Consider the following 14,050-nt stretch of genomic DNA (forward strand, 5'->3'; position numbering starts at 1 on the left):
GAGGCCGCGCCACGCGTCGCTGGGCCCGGGCGGGCGACGGCGCCGACTCACGTGTCTGTTCCATTCCGTTGCGTAGAACCCCGTCCGTGGCAAAGAGCCCCGAAGCTAAGAGCCCCCTTCAGTCGCAGCCTCACTCTAGGTACCGAACCGCCCGTCTCCGGGGCCTCCTTTGTCCCCCGCCCATGACTAACACCCGCGGGCCGCCCGCGTCCTGGCGTCTAACAGTTTGCTCTGGGAAGGGGCGGTCTGTGCCTCCTTCAGACCCGGGAGAGGGGCCGGAGCCGGAGCCCCGGGGGGGGCGGCGGAGCGGGGCTCGATCCCAGCCCGGGCCTGGCGGGTCGTGCCTCCAGGTAAGGGGGTCCTAAGGATGCTGTGCGGACAACAGCTGGACGCAGGACGCCCCGGCCCGCTGGGGCCGCCTCCTGCAGTCCGGGTTCGGGGCCGGCCCGGTGCCCACCTCCTCTGCTCCCTCTGCATCTTCCCCAGAGACGCGCTGACCGTATTTCCCAAACCAAAAGCTGGCGGCTGACAGGCTGGGATGCGGGAAACGGAGGTCCCTCACGAAAGAGAGAGAGTCACGTAGCAACCACGGGCCACGTGTGGCTTAAGCCGCAGGCCTGAGAACCCGGCCTGGGAAGCGTCTCCGGCGCCTGTCACAGGTGCAAGGGAAGAGCAGGCGGCGCTGGGGCCTCGTCCTGCGCAGTGAAACCGGCCGACCAAGGGGCCTCCGCCGGCCCAGCAGGAAGGGCGATGCCCGATGTGGGGGAACAGGGAGGTGGGGTGTCCACAGTCAGCCAGGGTGTGCGGAGGGCCGTGTCGGCTGGCTTCGGAGCCAGGCCTGCAGGTCCCTGCCTGCCAGGAGCTCACTTCCCCGCTGACAGGGCCCGTAAATAAACAGAACTGTGAGCTCTGAGAGGTGCCCCGGGGGGAGGCGTAGAGGGTGGCATGGTGGGTGGTGCCGAGGACAGAGGTGCTTTAGTGAGGGCTGGCACAGGCCCCTTAGAGGTGCCGTTTGACGTGACCTCAGTGGGGGCACTGCCCTGCGTAGACAGGAGTGGGTGGTACTAAAGCCCTGAGCCTGTCACCGGCCTGGCAAGTTAAAAAATGGGAAGCAGGCCCGCATGGCAAGCAGGTATAGGACGTGGGTGTCGGGGGCCAGGGCAGGGCCTGCTCAGAGCGGGGGAAGGGGTCACATGGCTAGAAGTTTGGGGGTTTTGGTTTTTAGGTTTTTTTTGGTTTTTAGGGCTGTTCATGGCATACGGAGGTTCCCAGGCTAGGGGTCAAATTGGAGCTGTAGCCACTGGCCTACACCACAGCTACAGCAACACAGGATCCGAGCCACATCTATGACCCACACAAACCACGGCTCACGGCAACGCTGGGTCCTTAACCCACTGAGCGAGGCTGGGGACCAAACCCACATCCTCAGGAATCCTTGTCAGGTTCGTTAACTGCTGAGCCACAAAGGGAACTCCAGAAGTTTGGGTTTTATTCTGTGCACAGGCCCCGTCGGGACCTGAAATGACTTACAGACACCTCGGGACCATGCTGGGCCCCTCTCTGGAGTTCATCCAGGAGGAGGCAGGGCGCTCCGTCTTTCCCATGTTTCATCCGGGGCTGTGCACAGGACCACTAAGTTTGTGTGGCATCCAATGGGCTTTTTTCCAGATTGAGATAATTGACATCCCCTGTCATCCAAACTGGTGATTGGATGTACGTACACGTTTTAAGATGACGCCCCCAGTGTGCACCTCATGTGTGTGTGTGTGGCGAGAGCTCACACGATCTACTGTCTTAGCTGCTGTGAAGGATACCACACGGAACTATCAACTGCAGTCAATGCGTTAGGTCCCCAGAAGGTCACCTTATCCCTGGAAGAGTGTGCCCTTTGACCTCCACCAATTTCCCCCACCCCCAGCCCCTGGCGGCCACCTGTCTACTCTTTGTTTCTGTGAGCTTGGCTTTTCTAGATTTTACGCGTGTGTGAGATCACACAGCATCTGTCTTCCCCTGTCCGGCTTACTTCACTTAGCGTAATGTCCACGTAGTCACACACGGCAGGGCTTCCTTCTCTCGCGGCGGAAGACTCCGTTGTGTGAAGGAGTGCGACATGTACGTACGTAGGTACCGATGTGACATCTTCCTCATCCACTCCCCTGTCCGGGGACACTTAGGTGGCCTCCGTGCCGTGGCTGCGGTGAACGGGGCGGCAGACATCTCGGGACAGTGACTTCGTCTTCCCCGGATGTGCACCCAGGGGTGGGATTGCTGGCTCAGGAGCCCTTCTGTCTTCGGCTCTTAGAGGCCCCTCTGCTCGGGTCTCCAGAGCAGCTGCACCGGCCCCTTCGTCTCACGCTTGTTCTCCTTGGCTGTGGGCGGCGCCCGTCCTTGCCTCCTCCAGATTTGCCCTGATCTGCACCCTGGCCCTGTGGGTGCTCGCTGGTTCTGTCAGGCTGGTGTGTCCACCAGCTGTCACGGCCCCAGTCCCTGTCGCCGGCTCTGGCCCCCTCACTTCTAGGAACCTGCCTTTCCCTCCGCGTAGGGGAGAGACGGGGAGCAGAAGGCGTGCGCTCAGCACCGCAGCCCTGCTCGGAAAGGCCAGGTGGTTGGATGTGCATCTGACAAGACTTTCCGGGGAGGATCCGTGGGCCAGAGGCATTACACTTCAATCCAGCCAACGTTAGTTCAGAGACAGTGCAGCCACAAAACTGAAACCTTTGCCTCCAAAGAGCAAAACCTTGGAGTTCCCTAGTGGTGTAACAGGTTAAGAATCTGGCGTTGTCGCTGGATCAGGTCGCTGCCCTGGCGCGGGTTCGATCCCTGGCCTGGGAACTTTTGCATGCCATGGGCATGGCCAAAAAGCCACTAAACCACATCCTCAGATGTCTCCTGAAGTAGTTGTACACCAGAGCCAGATACTGACCTCAGGGACACTGGCTTGTGTCAGAGTGGGGGTCTTTAGGACGAATGTCTCTGTACAGTTTTAGCAATTTTGTGTTTAATGCCGCTGTTGTTGGTTTTCCCCAAGTCTCCGTCTAGCCAGGAACATAGACCTCAAACCGAGGACCAGCTGATCAGCATCCTCTTTTTGGGGGGCAGGGGTGGGGAGCAGCCTGTGACACCTAGCACTCTCTGCTTGCACTGCGAGCCGTCAAGTCTGAAGCCCCCAAGGCCTGACTCTTGGGTTGGGCAGTACGGTCAGTCTCCGTGAGACCCTGTTGAGGTGGAGACAGGCGTGAGAGGCCTTTCCAGGTAGCTGAAGAGCGGCCAGAGGTGAAAGGAAGCCTTTGAAGGGCGGTGGGAAGAGGTGGCGGGTACCCGCAAGGCCCCGCCGCCCGCCTTACCGCACCCTGCCGTCCCCCGCCCCCCAGGATGAAGCCGGCGGGAAGTGTAAACGACGTGGCCCTGGATGCCTTAGATTTGGACCGGATGAAACAGGTGAGGGTGCCCTTTCTGCGAGGCTGGGAAGGAGCCAGAGGCCAGAGACGTGCCTGAGTCTGCGGGCCGGGCAGGTCCCATGGGGCCCACACGTCCAGGAGCCAGCAGGGGGGGGGGCACCAGCTTTGGCCCCCAACCCTGTCGTCGCCAGAACAAAGATTCTGGGGTGTAGGCGGCAGCAGGACCGGCCAGGGTGGCCTGTCTCCTGCTTGAGGAGGGAACAGAACGCTCGTGGGGGTGAGGGCAAGGGTAGGGCCGTGGCTGGGAGCCAGGGTCAAGGGCACTTTGCACCTCTGCTGCCTGTCCCTTCCCTCTGAGGCTCTGCTCCCCACAGGAGATCCTGGAGGAGGTGGTCCGAGAGCTCCACAAAGTGAAGGAGGAGATCATTGACGGTGAGCGGAGCCCCAGGCCAGGGCCACAGCAGGGAGCCCTGAGAAGGGCAGGGCCGCCCGTGCCCTGGGCCGCCAAGCAGAGGGCCAGGTGGCCCAGCCAGAGGGGCCGTCCCGGGCCGGGAGGCCTGTGGGTTTGTCCCTGGGGCGATTCATCCTCCCAGTTCTGTGGTCCTGCAAACCCAGGCTCAGATGGCCCCGTTTGTCCAGTGTTAGCGCCCCCTGGTGGTGGGATGCCTCAGCCGGCGCTCTTGCACGCGCCCCCCCCCCCCCCCCCCCCCCCGCTCCCGGCTTCTGGGGGCCGCTGGCCTGTCGGGGGAGAAGCACTCCCAAGCCTAGAGCCGCAGCTTGAATTCTCTCTCTTCAGTATCTGTGGACTTAGATTTTATTTTGTTTTCTGCCACTTACAGTCACTGGGTTTGGGGTTCTAAGGGCAACTGCTGCCTTCCCAGAGGTTTAGGGGCCCAAGAAGCCGACAGAACGACCAGGCCTGCCCTGGTCCGCCGCCTGCTGGGCCCTGGCCTGGGGAGCAGGTGTGTGGCTCCAGAGGGCAGGGCCTCGTCACAGTGAGTCACCTCCCTCCTTCCGGTTCCCACCAGAGCCTTTGGTCAGCTGGCTCAGATCTGGAGCCAGAGCACAGGAGAGCTTCGGGCAGGGCCGGCTCCACCCACGGCCGAGCAGGGGGTGAAGCCTGAGCCCCTCTCCCCTCACCCATCACACCTGGTGGCCGGGCCGGGCCCAGGGCATCAGGGGTGACCTGGCAAGAGGATTCCATGAACTAAAAGGTTGGGTGGTGGCCCCGAGGGCTGCCAGGCCCTGGAGAGAGAGGAGGTGGCTGCTGCCTGCCTGGGCAGACCCCGACCCCTGCCACACCCTGTCCTTGTCCCAGCAGAAAGCACTCCTCCCCCCACAGGCCTGGGATGGGCAGATAAGGACTTGATGAATGAAGAGAAAGAGACAGAGCTGGAGCCAGAAGGGAACTGTTAGCTCCGCTTTATTGTTGGGCGCTCCCATCTCAGGAGGGCTGCCTGCGTGCAGAGGGCACGGGCTGGCATGGAGCCCGGGGGTGTGGTGGGCCTTGGTCTGTCCGTCGGTTACGGTGGGCACGGTCTCCTGGAAAGCGCGGGAAACCTCCCCTCATTACTTGGGAAGGGCCCAGGTCTCCGCGCTCTCCTGGCCTCTGGCTCAGGCCCAGTGGGGTCTGTCTGGGCCAAGGTTCACATTTGGGGGTGACCCCTAAGGGGTGGGGATAGGAGGAAGCTGGGGAGAAGAGCCCGAGGAGCCCCTGCCCCTCATTAGTGCCAAGGCCGTGCGCAGGTGCGCGTCCTCTAGCGGGAGGGGGCAGTGCCTCCCTTGACGGAGAAATGGTAGGAGAGGCCCACAGCGGGCTCTGCCATCACCCCGGCGTCCGGCCGGAGCCTCGGGACCTCCGGGAGCCTGGGTGGGGCTCCGAGGAGAAGCGTGGAGCAGAGGCCAGGAAGGACCTGCCTGGAGCCGGGGGACAGCCCTGAGCCTCCCTCTCCTGCCCCCTCCCTCAGCCATCAGGCAGGAGCTGAGCGGGATCAGCACCTCCTAGGGCCCGAGGCCCCACCGCCGCCCGAGACGCCGGCCCCCCGGACGCAGAGACAGCGAGGAGCTGGCGCCCCAGGCCTCCGGCCCGCGCACACGCACCGAAGCTGGATGTGCCGCGTTTAAGAGTCTTAACCTGTGGTAAAATATTAAAATGAGGAAAAAAGTTCAAATCTTGGATTTTTTTAGATTTAACCTGACACAGAACACCAGGTCTCCTCGCCTTTTTTGTATTTTATATTTGCCTATTTAAGTGTACATTTCTTTTGGGTTAGAGAAGACCCTGCGTCCCGCGCTTCATTAGATGGTCCGAGTGCTCCCGCAGGTGCCGCGGGCCGCGCCTCCCAGCGTCGTGGTGGCCGGGCTGTCCGGGCACCGCGCGTCCGTGTCCACGTGCTAATAAAGGCTTACTGTCCACACCCGAGGGGCTCGCTCGCTCGCTCTCTCCCGCCGGCCTCTTCGGGGGGCAGGGGGGAGGCCCACAGCGGGGGTGCCAGGCGCCGGGGGTGGGGGGAGCCTTGGAGCGTGGCTGGGCTGACTCACACCCAGGAAGGACGGGAGGGCAACTCCCCCGGGGAGATGGGCCCTGAGTGGCACCCGTGCCCACGTCAGAGGGGCCAGGAGAAGGTACTGCTCAGCCCCCCAACCGCATGGCAGGGCGCCCTGGGCCCTGGACTCAGCAGGGCCGCAGGGCGACGGAAAGCAGGCTGTGCTTCAGCGCTGCCCTGGTGGCACAGCTCAGACCACATGCCTTCCCCATCTGAGCCAGAGAGGAGCCCCAGCCCGTGCAAAAGCTTGGGACTCCTGTGACTGTCCTGCAGCCACCACCCAGCAGTGTGCCAGGCCCTGGCCCAGCCATCCTCCAGGGGCCGCGGAAGGAGGGATGAGGCAGGGCCCCCAGCCTGGCTCGTGACAGTGGGACTGTTTTCTGGCCAGGCTCTGGCCCAAGTCCAACAACCCCAAAGCCACGAATAGAAGCCCACAGAGCCCACAGCTCCGAGAGCTGCTCGCCCACCTCCCGCGGCCCAGGGCTCCCCCCTCCGGCCCTCCACCTGGGGAGCACAGGGGCCCAGCTGGGCTCCCCGGACCCAGGTCAGCCTGTGTACACAAGGCGGGGCCGCCCGCCCAGGCTCAAAGTACGCCCGCACCTCCCACCCACAACAAGCCCCAGGGCCTTGTCCCTGGGCCGTCTCAGTGGTCAAATCGGTGGGGACAGAGGTGCCTAGCACCACCTGCGGCCACTCCCAGCCCTGGGCAGGGCATCCGGGGCTGCGCTGTGTCCTCCCTCCAGCCCTCCCTCTTCTGGGGCAGCTGAGGCAGTGGTACCTCCCCCCCCCCCGGGGAGGGGTCCTGAGGGGAGGCCCCCGCCCACACCCCTTCCTCAGACAGGGGGGCCTTGCCCAGGCAGCCCGCCTGCTGCTGCCTGCCTCAGGGCAACCCCACCCCAACACAGCCCCCTAGGGCCAAGGGGCTGGCACAAAGCCTGCCTCCCTAGAGTCAGCTGTGCCATCTGCCCCCACCACAGGACAAGCCACCAAGGATGCCAGCCTGCTGCCGTCAGAGCTGTCGTTCACCTGGGCAGTCGCTGGTCTGTCCAGCTACCTGTCTACTCACCATGGCCTGTGGTACCTGCTTTCTTCAAGCCCCACCTCTGAGCAGTGGGGCGAGGGCTCCGGGTTGGGCTGGGGTGAGTGGGGGAGGGGAGCTGTGGCAGGTGCAGGAAGAGGGTGGAGGGAACAGGGCAAGAGACAGGAAGGCTAGTAATGAGGGGCCGGGACCCCCAGGGCAGGCGAGGCCTCCTGCCCACACCCCGCAGCAGGCGCTCACAATGGCAGCACCCTGGAGAAAGCCGCCCGAGCACTGCTGTGTGCAGCAGCAGCAGCGGCCCCAGGAGTGGGGACTGATCCCCCAGCGGGAGGCCCAGGCCCTGCGTGCCTGGACCCAAGAACACTCCTTGGAAGCACATCTGTGAGCCTGAAAACAAAGGCTGGGTTTAATTTAGGGCACAGGAACACCAGAGAAATCAGCTCCCTGGAGACCCTGGGACAGAGCGCCAGGGTGGGGCCAGGCCTCGCCCCTGAGGCCTGGAAAGGGCGGCCCGAGCTGAGGTCATTCGTCCATGTGCAGACCAAGCTTCTCCAAGCTGTGGTCTGTGCCCACCGTCGCCAGGCGTGGTCTCGGGGCTCCGGAGGCCAAGAGGACAGGCCAGGGTGCGGGAACCAAATGCAGCCAAACCAGTTCTGGGCACTAGACCGCGAGGGGACAGGGAGAGCCAGCTCTGCGGCAGGTGGGTGTGGCCGGGCGAGGCCAGGCAGCAGCCTGACAGCAGAGGCCCAGCTCCCACCTCTGCTCGGAAGGGTCCGTCCACTCTGGGCGCCGGGCTCACAGGCCGTCCTCTGCCACCTTGCACACCCGCTTCACCCTGGCGTAGGGCCCCAGGGAGTCCTCAAACACAAAGTCCCAGAGCACCTTCACCCACGAGAGGTGCTGGGGCAGGTGGTCGTAGTACTCGGGCGCGATCTTCCGTACCTGCGGGGAGAACGAGCAGGTCAGAGGCACATGCCCCTGTCCTTTGCCAGGGGACCCATGTCCGGCTCAGCCAGGCAGGAGGCCGCCTGCGCATCCCAAAGCCAGAAGGGCCACTGACAGGGTCACCAGGAGGCGCTGAACCCTCTGCCCCAACTGGGGATGAGGAGTTAAAAATGCACCCTCTCCCCTGCCCCCAGCCCCCAGTCTCTGATACAGGAGCCCCAGAGTGGGCCGGGGTTCCCGCCCCTCAAGTGGCCACGGAGGGCCGAGGCACAGCCTGGCTTGAGTCTTAGACGCCGTCAGGTTCATGCATCCTAGCTCCGGGTCCAATGCCCTCTTGCGACCTGCCAAGCCTTCTGGCCTCGGTTGCCATCGCTCGCCACCCAACCTTGGTGCTTGTCGTTTCTAGCCCCCTCCCCAGCCTGCACCTCAGGAAGTGCTCCCTGCATCCACAGCAGCATGTCCCCACCACCGCCGCCTCTGCCCTCCGCTCCTTCCGTAGAGGACGACCAGGGGCTCAGCCTCCTTTATAGCTGAAGACGGGGCAGGGGCTGGGGGCGGGGGCTGGCCTGCACAGCAGGAGCAAGGAGCCTGGGACTTTGGGAGAAGTCAAGGCTCACAGCTAACAGCATGTGCTCCTGGGCATGTCCTGGGTCCGGATTCTGAATCTGCTACTTTCCGAGGCAGGGACACCCCACCGCACCCCTTCTAAGCCTCTGCCTCCTCGCGTGAAATGGAATGATGGATAAGGAGGGCGCCTGCCCCAGGGACCTGGGGGGGGACTCAAGTGAGAGGTTGCCCCGCCCAGGCAGGGCCTCAGCACAGCCAGGATGGACACCCGGACTGTCGGACTCCAGAGTCACGTGGGCCACAGCATGAAAACCTGCACACCAATCAGTGCACACTCAGGCACAGGTGAGCGGGTGCCCCTGGGGACAAGCACGCCTAATCGCTGCAAGAACACGGCTGGTCACCTCCACTCAAACCAACCAGAGCCAGACAGGACTCCGCCTCCTCCTCCTCCTCCTCCCCTTCTCCTTTAGAGTCTCCAGAGTTTCCGCTGTGGCTCACCAGGATCAGCAGTGTCTCTGGAGCGCTGGGACACGGGTTCAATCCCCAGCCTGGCAGAGTAGATCAAGGATCTGGCATTGCCGCCACTGTATCTGGGATCTGACCCCTGGCCCGGAAACTCCATATGCCTCAGGGCAACCAAAGAAAAGAAAGAATTTCTCCAACCCCAGGTTTCCCAAGACAGGGGCCAGCCAGAGGCTTCTGCTCTGAGGCAGCTCAGGCCTACCCCTGGGGGTCACTAAGGGCAAGGCCCACCCTGTTCTCTCTGTTCCATGAGGGGGCCCCTGGAGGGTCACAGGGCAGTGACAAGAAATGAGGAGGCTCGGGGTGAGGAAGGGAAGGTGCTTCAAGTACAGCATCGCTGCTGCCCCTTTTACAGAGGAGGAAGTTGAGGCACAGAGAAGGCAAGCGGCTTGCTCAAGGGCACACAGCCAGTCAGTAAATATCATTGCTGGGCTCCAACCGAGAAGCCAGAGCTGTAAGATGCTTCTCAGAGCGCCTGCCCGCCCCCGCCCCCCGACCACATTCACCTCCCTCCCCCCCAGCCGCTCACCCCCATGCCAGGTGGCCTTTGCCTTCTGCCCCAAGGGAGAAGGTGGCCGTCCCACGAGCCACACAAGGAAAAGAGGCCGGAGGGCGGCCCAGCGCTCTCCGCCCGCCCCCTCCCCTGCGCCTCCCCCGAAGGCCCACGCAGCCCTGCGGCAGTGGCCACGTACCAGGGGCAGGTTGCAGCCGGGGATGCTGGGGAAGTCGTGGTGCTCCACGTGGTAGCCCACGTTGAAGGTGATCCAGTTGAGGGGCCCGTAGTAGGAGTAGGTCTCGTGGCCCTTGAGGAACATGTAGTGCTCGGCCACAAAGTGGCCCGAGATGGGGTGCAGGCCCAGGCCCAGCAGGGAGCTGGCCAGCAGGTAGACCACGGGCTTGAGCCCCCAGAGGGCGAAGATGGTGGCATCGGCCGCCAGCTGCACCAGGGCGTTGAACACCTCCATGCGGGTCACGGCCTTGGGGTGCACGACGAGCGGCCGCAGCGAGTAGAAGAAAGGCTGCAGCGCCAGCCAGAGCAGCTTGCGGGCCGGCGTGCAGAAGAGCCAGCCCTCGAGGCGCGTGGGCACGTCCACGTCCAGCCCGTCGCCGCCCAGGTAGCGGTGGTGGTCCACGTGGTACTTCTTGAAGGAGGCGGCGTAGGGCACGCCCATGGGCAGGTTGGCGAAGACGGCGAACCAGCGGTTGTGGGCGGCGCGGCCGGTGCCGAAGGCGGCGTTGTGCGAGATGTCGTGGATGGCCAGCGTCAGCGAGTGGTTCACGCAGCCCCCGAAGGCGTAGGCCCAGAAGAGCAGCCAGCGCCACGCCAGGCCCCGCACCAGCCAGCAGGCCAGCAGCTGCGCCAGCACCAGCCCCGTCACCGCCCACTTGAGACGGGGGTCCGGCCGCATCAGGGCCTTGATGGCCGGGTACTTGGCTGCAGGGGGGACCAGAGAGAAGAAGGTGAGGTGGGCCCTGGCTGCGTGGCGCCCGGACGCCTGCGTGCCCTCCCCGCCCCTCCTTCCTCTCCTCCCAGTTTCCTGCCTTCTTCCCTCCCTCTCGCCGCCGTCCATCCAGCCCCCTGGTAGTGACACCCGGGAATCACCCTGAGACCTGGCGCTGCGCTTCGGGGCCCAGGAACAGCCTGGCAGGTGCCTGTGCGGAAGCAGGCAGACCCACCTCCCCGCTGCCTGGGAACGCTGGGGAGAGGTCCCAGAGCCAGGGTCTTTGCCATCACCCTAAATAAAGAGCTGGCTTCAGAGTTCCCATCGTGGCTCCGTGGAAACAAATCTGACTCGTATCCGTGAGGGCGTAGGTTCGATCTCTGGCCCCACTCAGTGGGTTAAGGATGCAGTGTTGCTGTGAGCTGTGGTGCAGGTCACAGGCGCGGCTCAGATCTAGTGTTGCTGGGGCTGTGGTGTAGGCCAGCAGCTGCAGCTCCAGTTCAACCCCCAGCCTGGGAACCTCCATATGCCGCAGGTGTGGCCCTAAAAAGACAAAAAAAAAAAAAAGCTGGTGCCAGCTCGGGCCACAGAGACATAATGCCCTAACCCAAGTGGCTGCCGGGAGATGCAGGGTAAACACAGACGGCGGTCAGGCCGGGGGCGGGGAGGCTCTGGCTCTGTCTGGAGTGTTTGGGATCTTAGGATCTGAAGGAAATACGATAAAAGGTTGAATGCCTTTCTTTGGGACTTGGTGTTTGTTATAGTAGCTTTTGTTTTACAGAAAAGGAAAAAACAGTGGGAGTTGCCCAAGCAGGAGAGGCCCTTCCCAGTAAGGAGTGGCCTGACCCTGCAGAACAAGGGGAGAGCTGGGTGGGGTGGGTGCCCTCGGGGTGAGACAGCAATGCCTTCCAGAAACCTTTGCTGTGGGTGTGGGCAGGGCCAGGTATAAAGCAGGTGAGGCTGGTGCTGCGTCCCAGTCAGGGAGGGGCAGGGAGGGGGGACACCACAGGCTCAAGGGGTCGCCCTCCCACCTAAGGTCTTCTCTGTCCCTTGGTTCCCAGGGCAGGGGAGTCAGGCCCTCGGGCAGAGCTGGCCCTGACACTAGTGGGGGATGGAGGTGGGGAGGGCGGGGCTTGTCTCAGGGCAGCCTCGGGAAGAAGGTCAAGGCTGGGCCCTGACTGTGATGGGCTGGGCCAAGGTCTGACCCTGGTCTGCCCTGTCCTCCAAGTGACCTAGAACGTTGCTTCCCTTTTGGGGGCAGGATGGAAAGCGTGTGACAGCCCCTCCCGCTTCCCAGTGCAAAGAACTTGCTGTCAGAGCCACCCTGCAGTGGAACAGGCTGCTTCAGAGGTGTGGTGAGTTGCCTGTCCCTGGGGGTGTGCAAAGAGAAACACGAGGGCAAAGGAATTCTGCCCCAGGCAGAGGGGAGATTTGGGCTCAAAATCCTCTTGCCAGAGCCCCAGTGGTGCCACAAGCCCAAGTCGCTGTGTGACTGTGGTGCATGTCCCACCCTCTCTGGGCCTATGTGCCCCAGAGCGAGACAGCGTGGGCATGATGGTCCTCACAGGGTGTCTGTCCCCACAGAACAGTCCTGGCCCCTGAGGGGGGACAGGCCACCTCTGCTGAAGATGCTGGGGGAGCCAGGGTTCCCGGGTCCTAGAAGCGCAGGCCACCTCTGCCCAGAAGCCCAGAGTCCCCCAGGTAGCATTTATGCCCCGACCATCTACGCCCCCCGCACTCCCACCCAGCCTTCGCCTCATTTGGCAGCTATGATGGTTTGGGCTCCAACCAAGTGAGCAGTGGCCCCGCACAGCCCTCCGGACAACCTGCCAGCACCGGGGGGCGGCCTGAACCCCACACCCCTGCACCCTGCTCCCATTCCAGCCGCCCTCCCCGACTGCAGGGGCCACTTCAGGCCTCCAAGCTCAGCAGAACTGCCAGGCCCTTGGATCCCAGGAGCTCTGTCCCTGAAACCGCCAAGGACACAAGCCAATCAAGCCTACGAGGAAGTGCTCACAGCACGAGTGTCGAAGCAGAACCTGGGGGGCGGGGGGGACAGGAAGCTCAGGGCTGGTAATCAACCTAGGGCCCACGGTGCCCCGACGGACGGAGCGGGCAGGGAGGGAACAGCGTTCAGAGCAGGTTCAGAAGTCCAGCTCTGGACAAGGGCTTGATAACCACAATATATAAAGACGGCCTACAACCCAACAACAAAGAGAACAACCCAAGAGAAAAATCAGCAGAGGACTTGAATAGACGTTTCTCCAAAGACGTGCGCCTGTCCAGGAAGCTCCCGAAAAGGTGCTCAGCTCCATCCGTCACCAAGGGTGCAGTCGGCGACGCGGTGCGACGCCCCCTCACGCCACTAGGGCGGCGCTCCTCGGAGCAGAAAATAACAAGGGCCACCGAGGCTGCGGGAAACCAGAACCCGTCCTCATCTGTTGCCTGTCGGAAGGCAGAACGGTGCAGTGGCTCAGGACGACAGTTGGGCCGTTCCTCAAAAACGTTAACCACGAAACCACCGTGTGACCCAGCCATTCCACTTCTATTCACACACCCCGAAGAACTCAATCAGGGAGCAAACAGATACCTGCACAGCCAAGGTCACAGAACTATTCACAGCAGCCAGAGGGGGACACAACCCAGGCATCCATCACCTGACAGCTGGATAAACAAAATGTGCCCTCTCCATGCAAGGGAGCGCCACTCAGTCCTGGGGAGGAACGAGACCTGCAGTTATAAACAAGCAGCTCATGCGGATGCGACGTACAGAACGGCGACTACGGTTCCTAAGTTGTTAGCAATACTTCCTATGTTGCATATTTCAAGGGAGTTCCCATCATGGTGCAGCAGAAACGAATCTGACTAGGAACCATGAGGTTGTGGGTTCGATCCCTGGCCTCGCTCAGTGGGCTAAGGATCTGGCGTTGCCATGAGCTGTGGTGTAGGTCACAGACGCAGCTGGGATCCTGCGTCGCTGTGCCTATGCTGTAGGCCAGGGGCTGAAGCTCCAATTCGACCCCTAGCCTGGGAACCTCCATGTGCCACAGGTGTGGCCTTAAAATAGCAAAAAAACAAAAAAAAACCTTACCCAATGACTCACCGAGAAAAACAATTGTCCCTATGTGTGGTGAAGATGTCAACTAGATTTATTGCGATCATTTTGCAGTGTACAAATATCAGATCATTACATTGTATACCTGAAGGTAATAAATGCTATAGCTCAATTATACCTCAGTTTTAAAAGTCCTTAGAATGATTGGCCAGTGGGGTCTGCTATAGAGCACAGAGAACTCTATCCAGTATTCTGGGGTAATCTATGTGGGAAAAGAATCGGAAATGCAGGTGTCCCCATTGTGGCTCAGCAGGTTAAGAACTTGACTAGTATCCATGAGGACGTGGGTTCGATCCCTGGCCTCGCGCAGTGTGGGTTAAGGATCTGGCATTGCCGTGAGCTGTGGTGTAGGTCACAGATGTGCCTTGGATCTGGCGTGGCTGTGGCTGCGGTGTAGGCCAGCGGCTGCAGCTCCGATTTGACCCCTAGCCTGGGAACTTCCATGTGCCTCAGGTGCAGCCCTAAAAACAGGG

At 62.4% G+C, this 14,050-nt stretch overlaps 2 protein-coding genes across 13 annotated transcripts in view; one reads left to right on the forward strand and one right to left on the reverse strand.

The window, feature by feature from the left end:
* EVL (Enah/Vasp-like) overlaps positions 1 to 5,818 on the forward strand; it is a 144,743-nt gene extending 138,925 nt beyond the window's left edge. For 2 of the 7 annotated variants that reach the window (XR_002345580.1, XR_002345581.1), the window contains exons 11-13: positions 77 to 3,438; positions 3,773 to 3,830; positions 5,366 to 5,818. Coding sequence is in view for 4 of the 7 variants with exons in the window: in XM_021098187.1 (XP_020953846.1) it covers positions 77 to 139; positions 3,372 to 3,438; positions 3,773 to 3,830; positions 5,366 to 5,403 (226 nt within the window). In the remaining 3 variants the exon portion in view is untranslated. 7 annotated transcript variants of the gene reach the window in all.
* The window catches only part of DEGS2 (delta 4-desaturase, sphingolipid 2), a 73,511-nt gene continuing 66,824 nt past the window's right edge, over positions 7,364 to 14,050 (reverse strand). For 5 of the 6 annotated variants that reach the window (XM_021099703.1, XM_021099700.1, XM_021099705.1 and 2 more), the window contains 2 exons: positions 9,713 to 10,455; positions 7,364 to 7,925 (listed from right to left, as the gene is read on the reverse strand). In XM_021099703.1, coding sequence (XP_020955362.1) covers positions 7,779 to 7,925; positions 9,713 to 10,429 — 864 coding nt within the window. In that variant the 5' untranslated portion in view covers positions 10,430 to 10,455 and the 3' untranslated portion in view covers positions 7,364 to 7,778. Of the gene's footprint in view, positions 7,926 to 9,712; positions 10,456 to 13,052; positions 13,318 to 14,050 lie in introns of those variants that run through there. The other variant, XM_021099704.1, reaches the window with a different exon arrangement.

Source organism: Sus scrofa, chromosome 7, assembly GCF_000003025.6.
Source record: "Sus scrofa isolate TJ Tabasco breed Duroc chromosome 7, Sscrofa11.1, whole genome shotgun sequence".
In the NCBI taxonomy this organism is placed as follows: Eukaryota; Metazoa; Chordata; class Mammalia; order Artiodactyla; family Suidae; genus Sus; species Sus scrofa.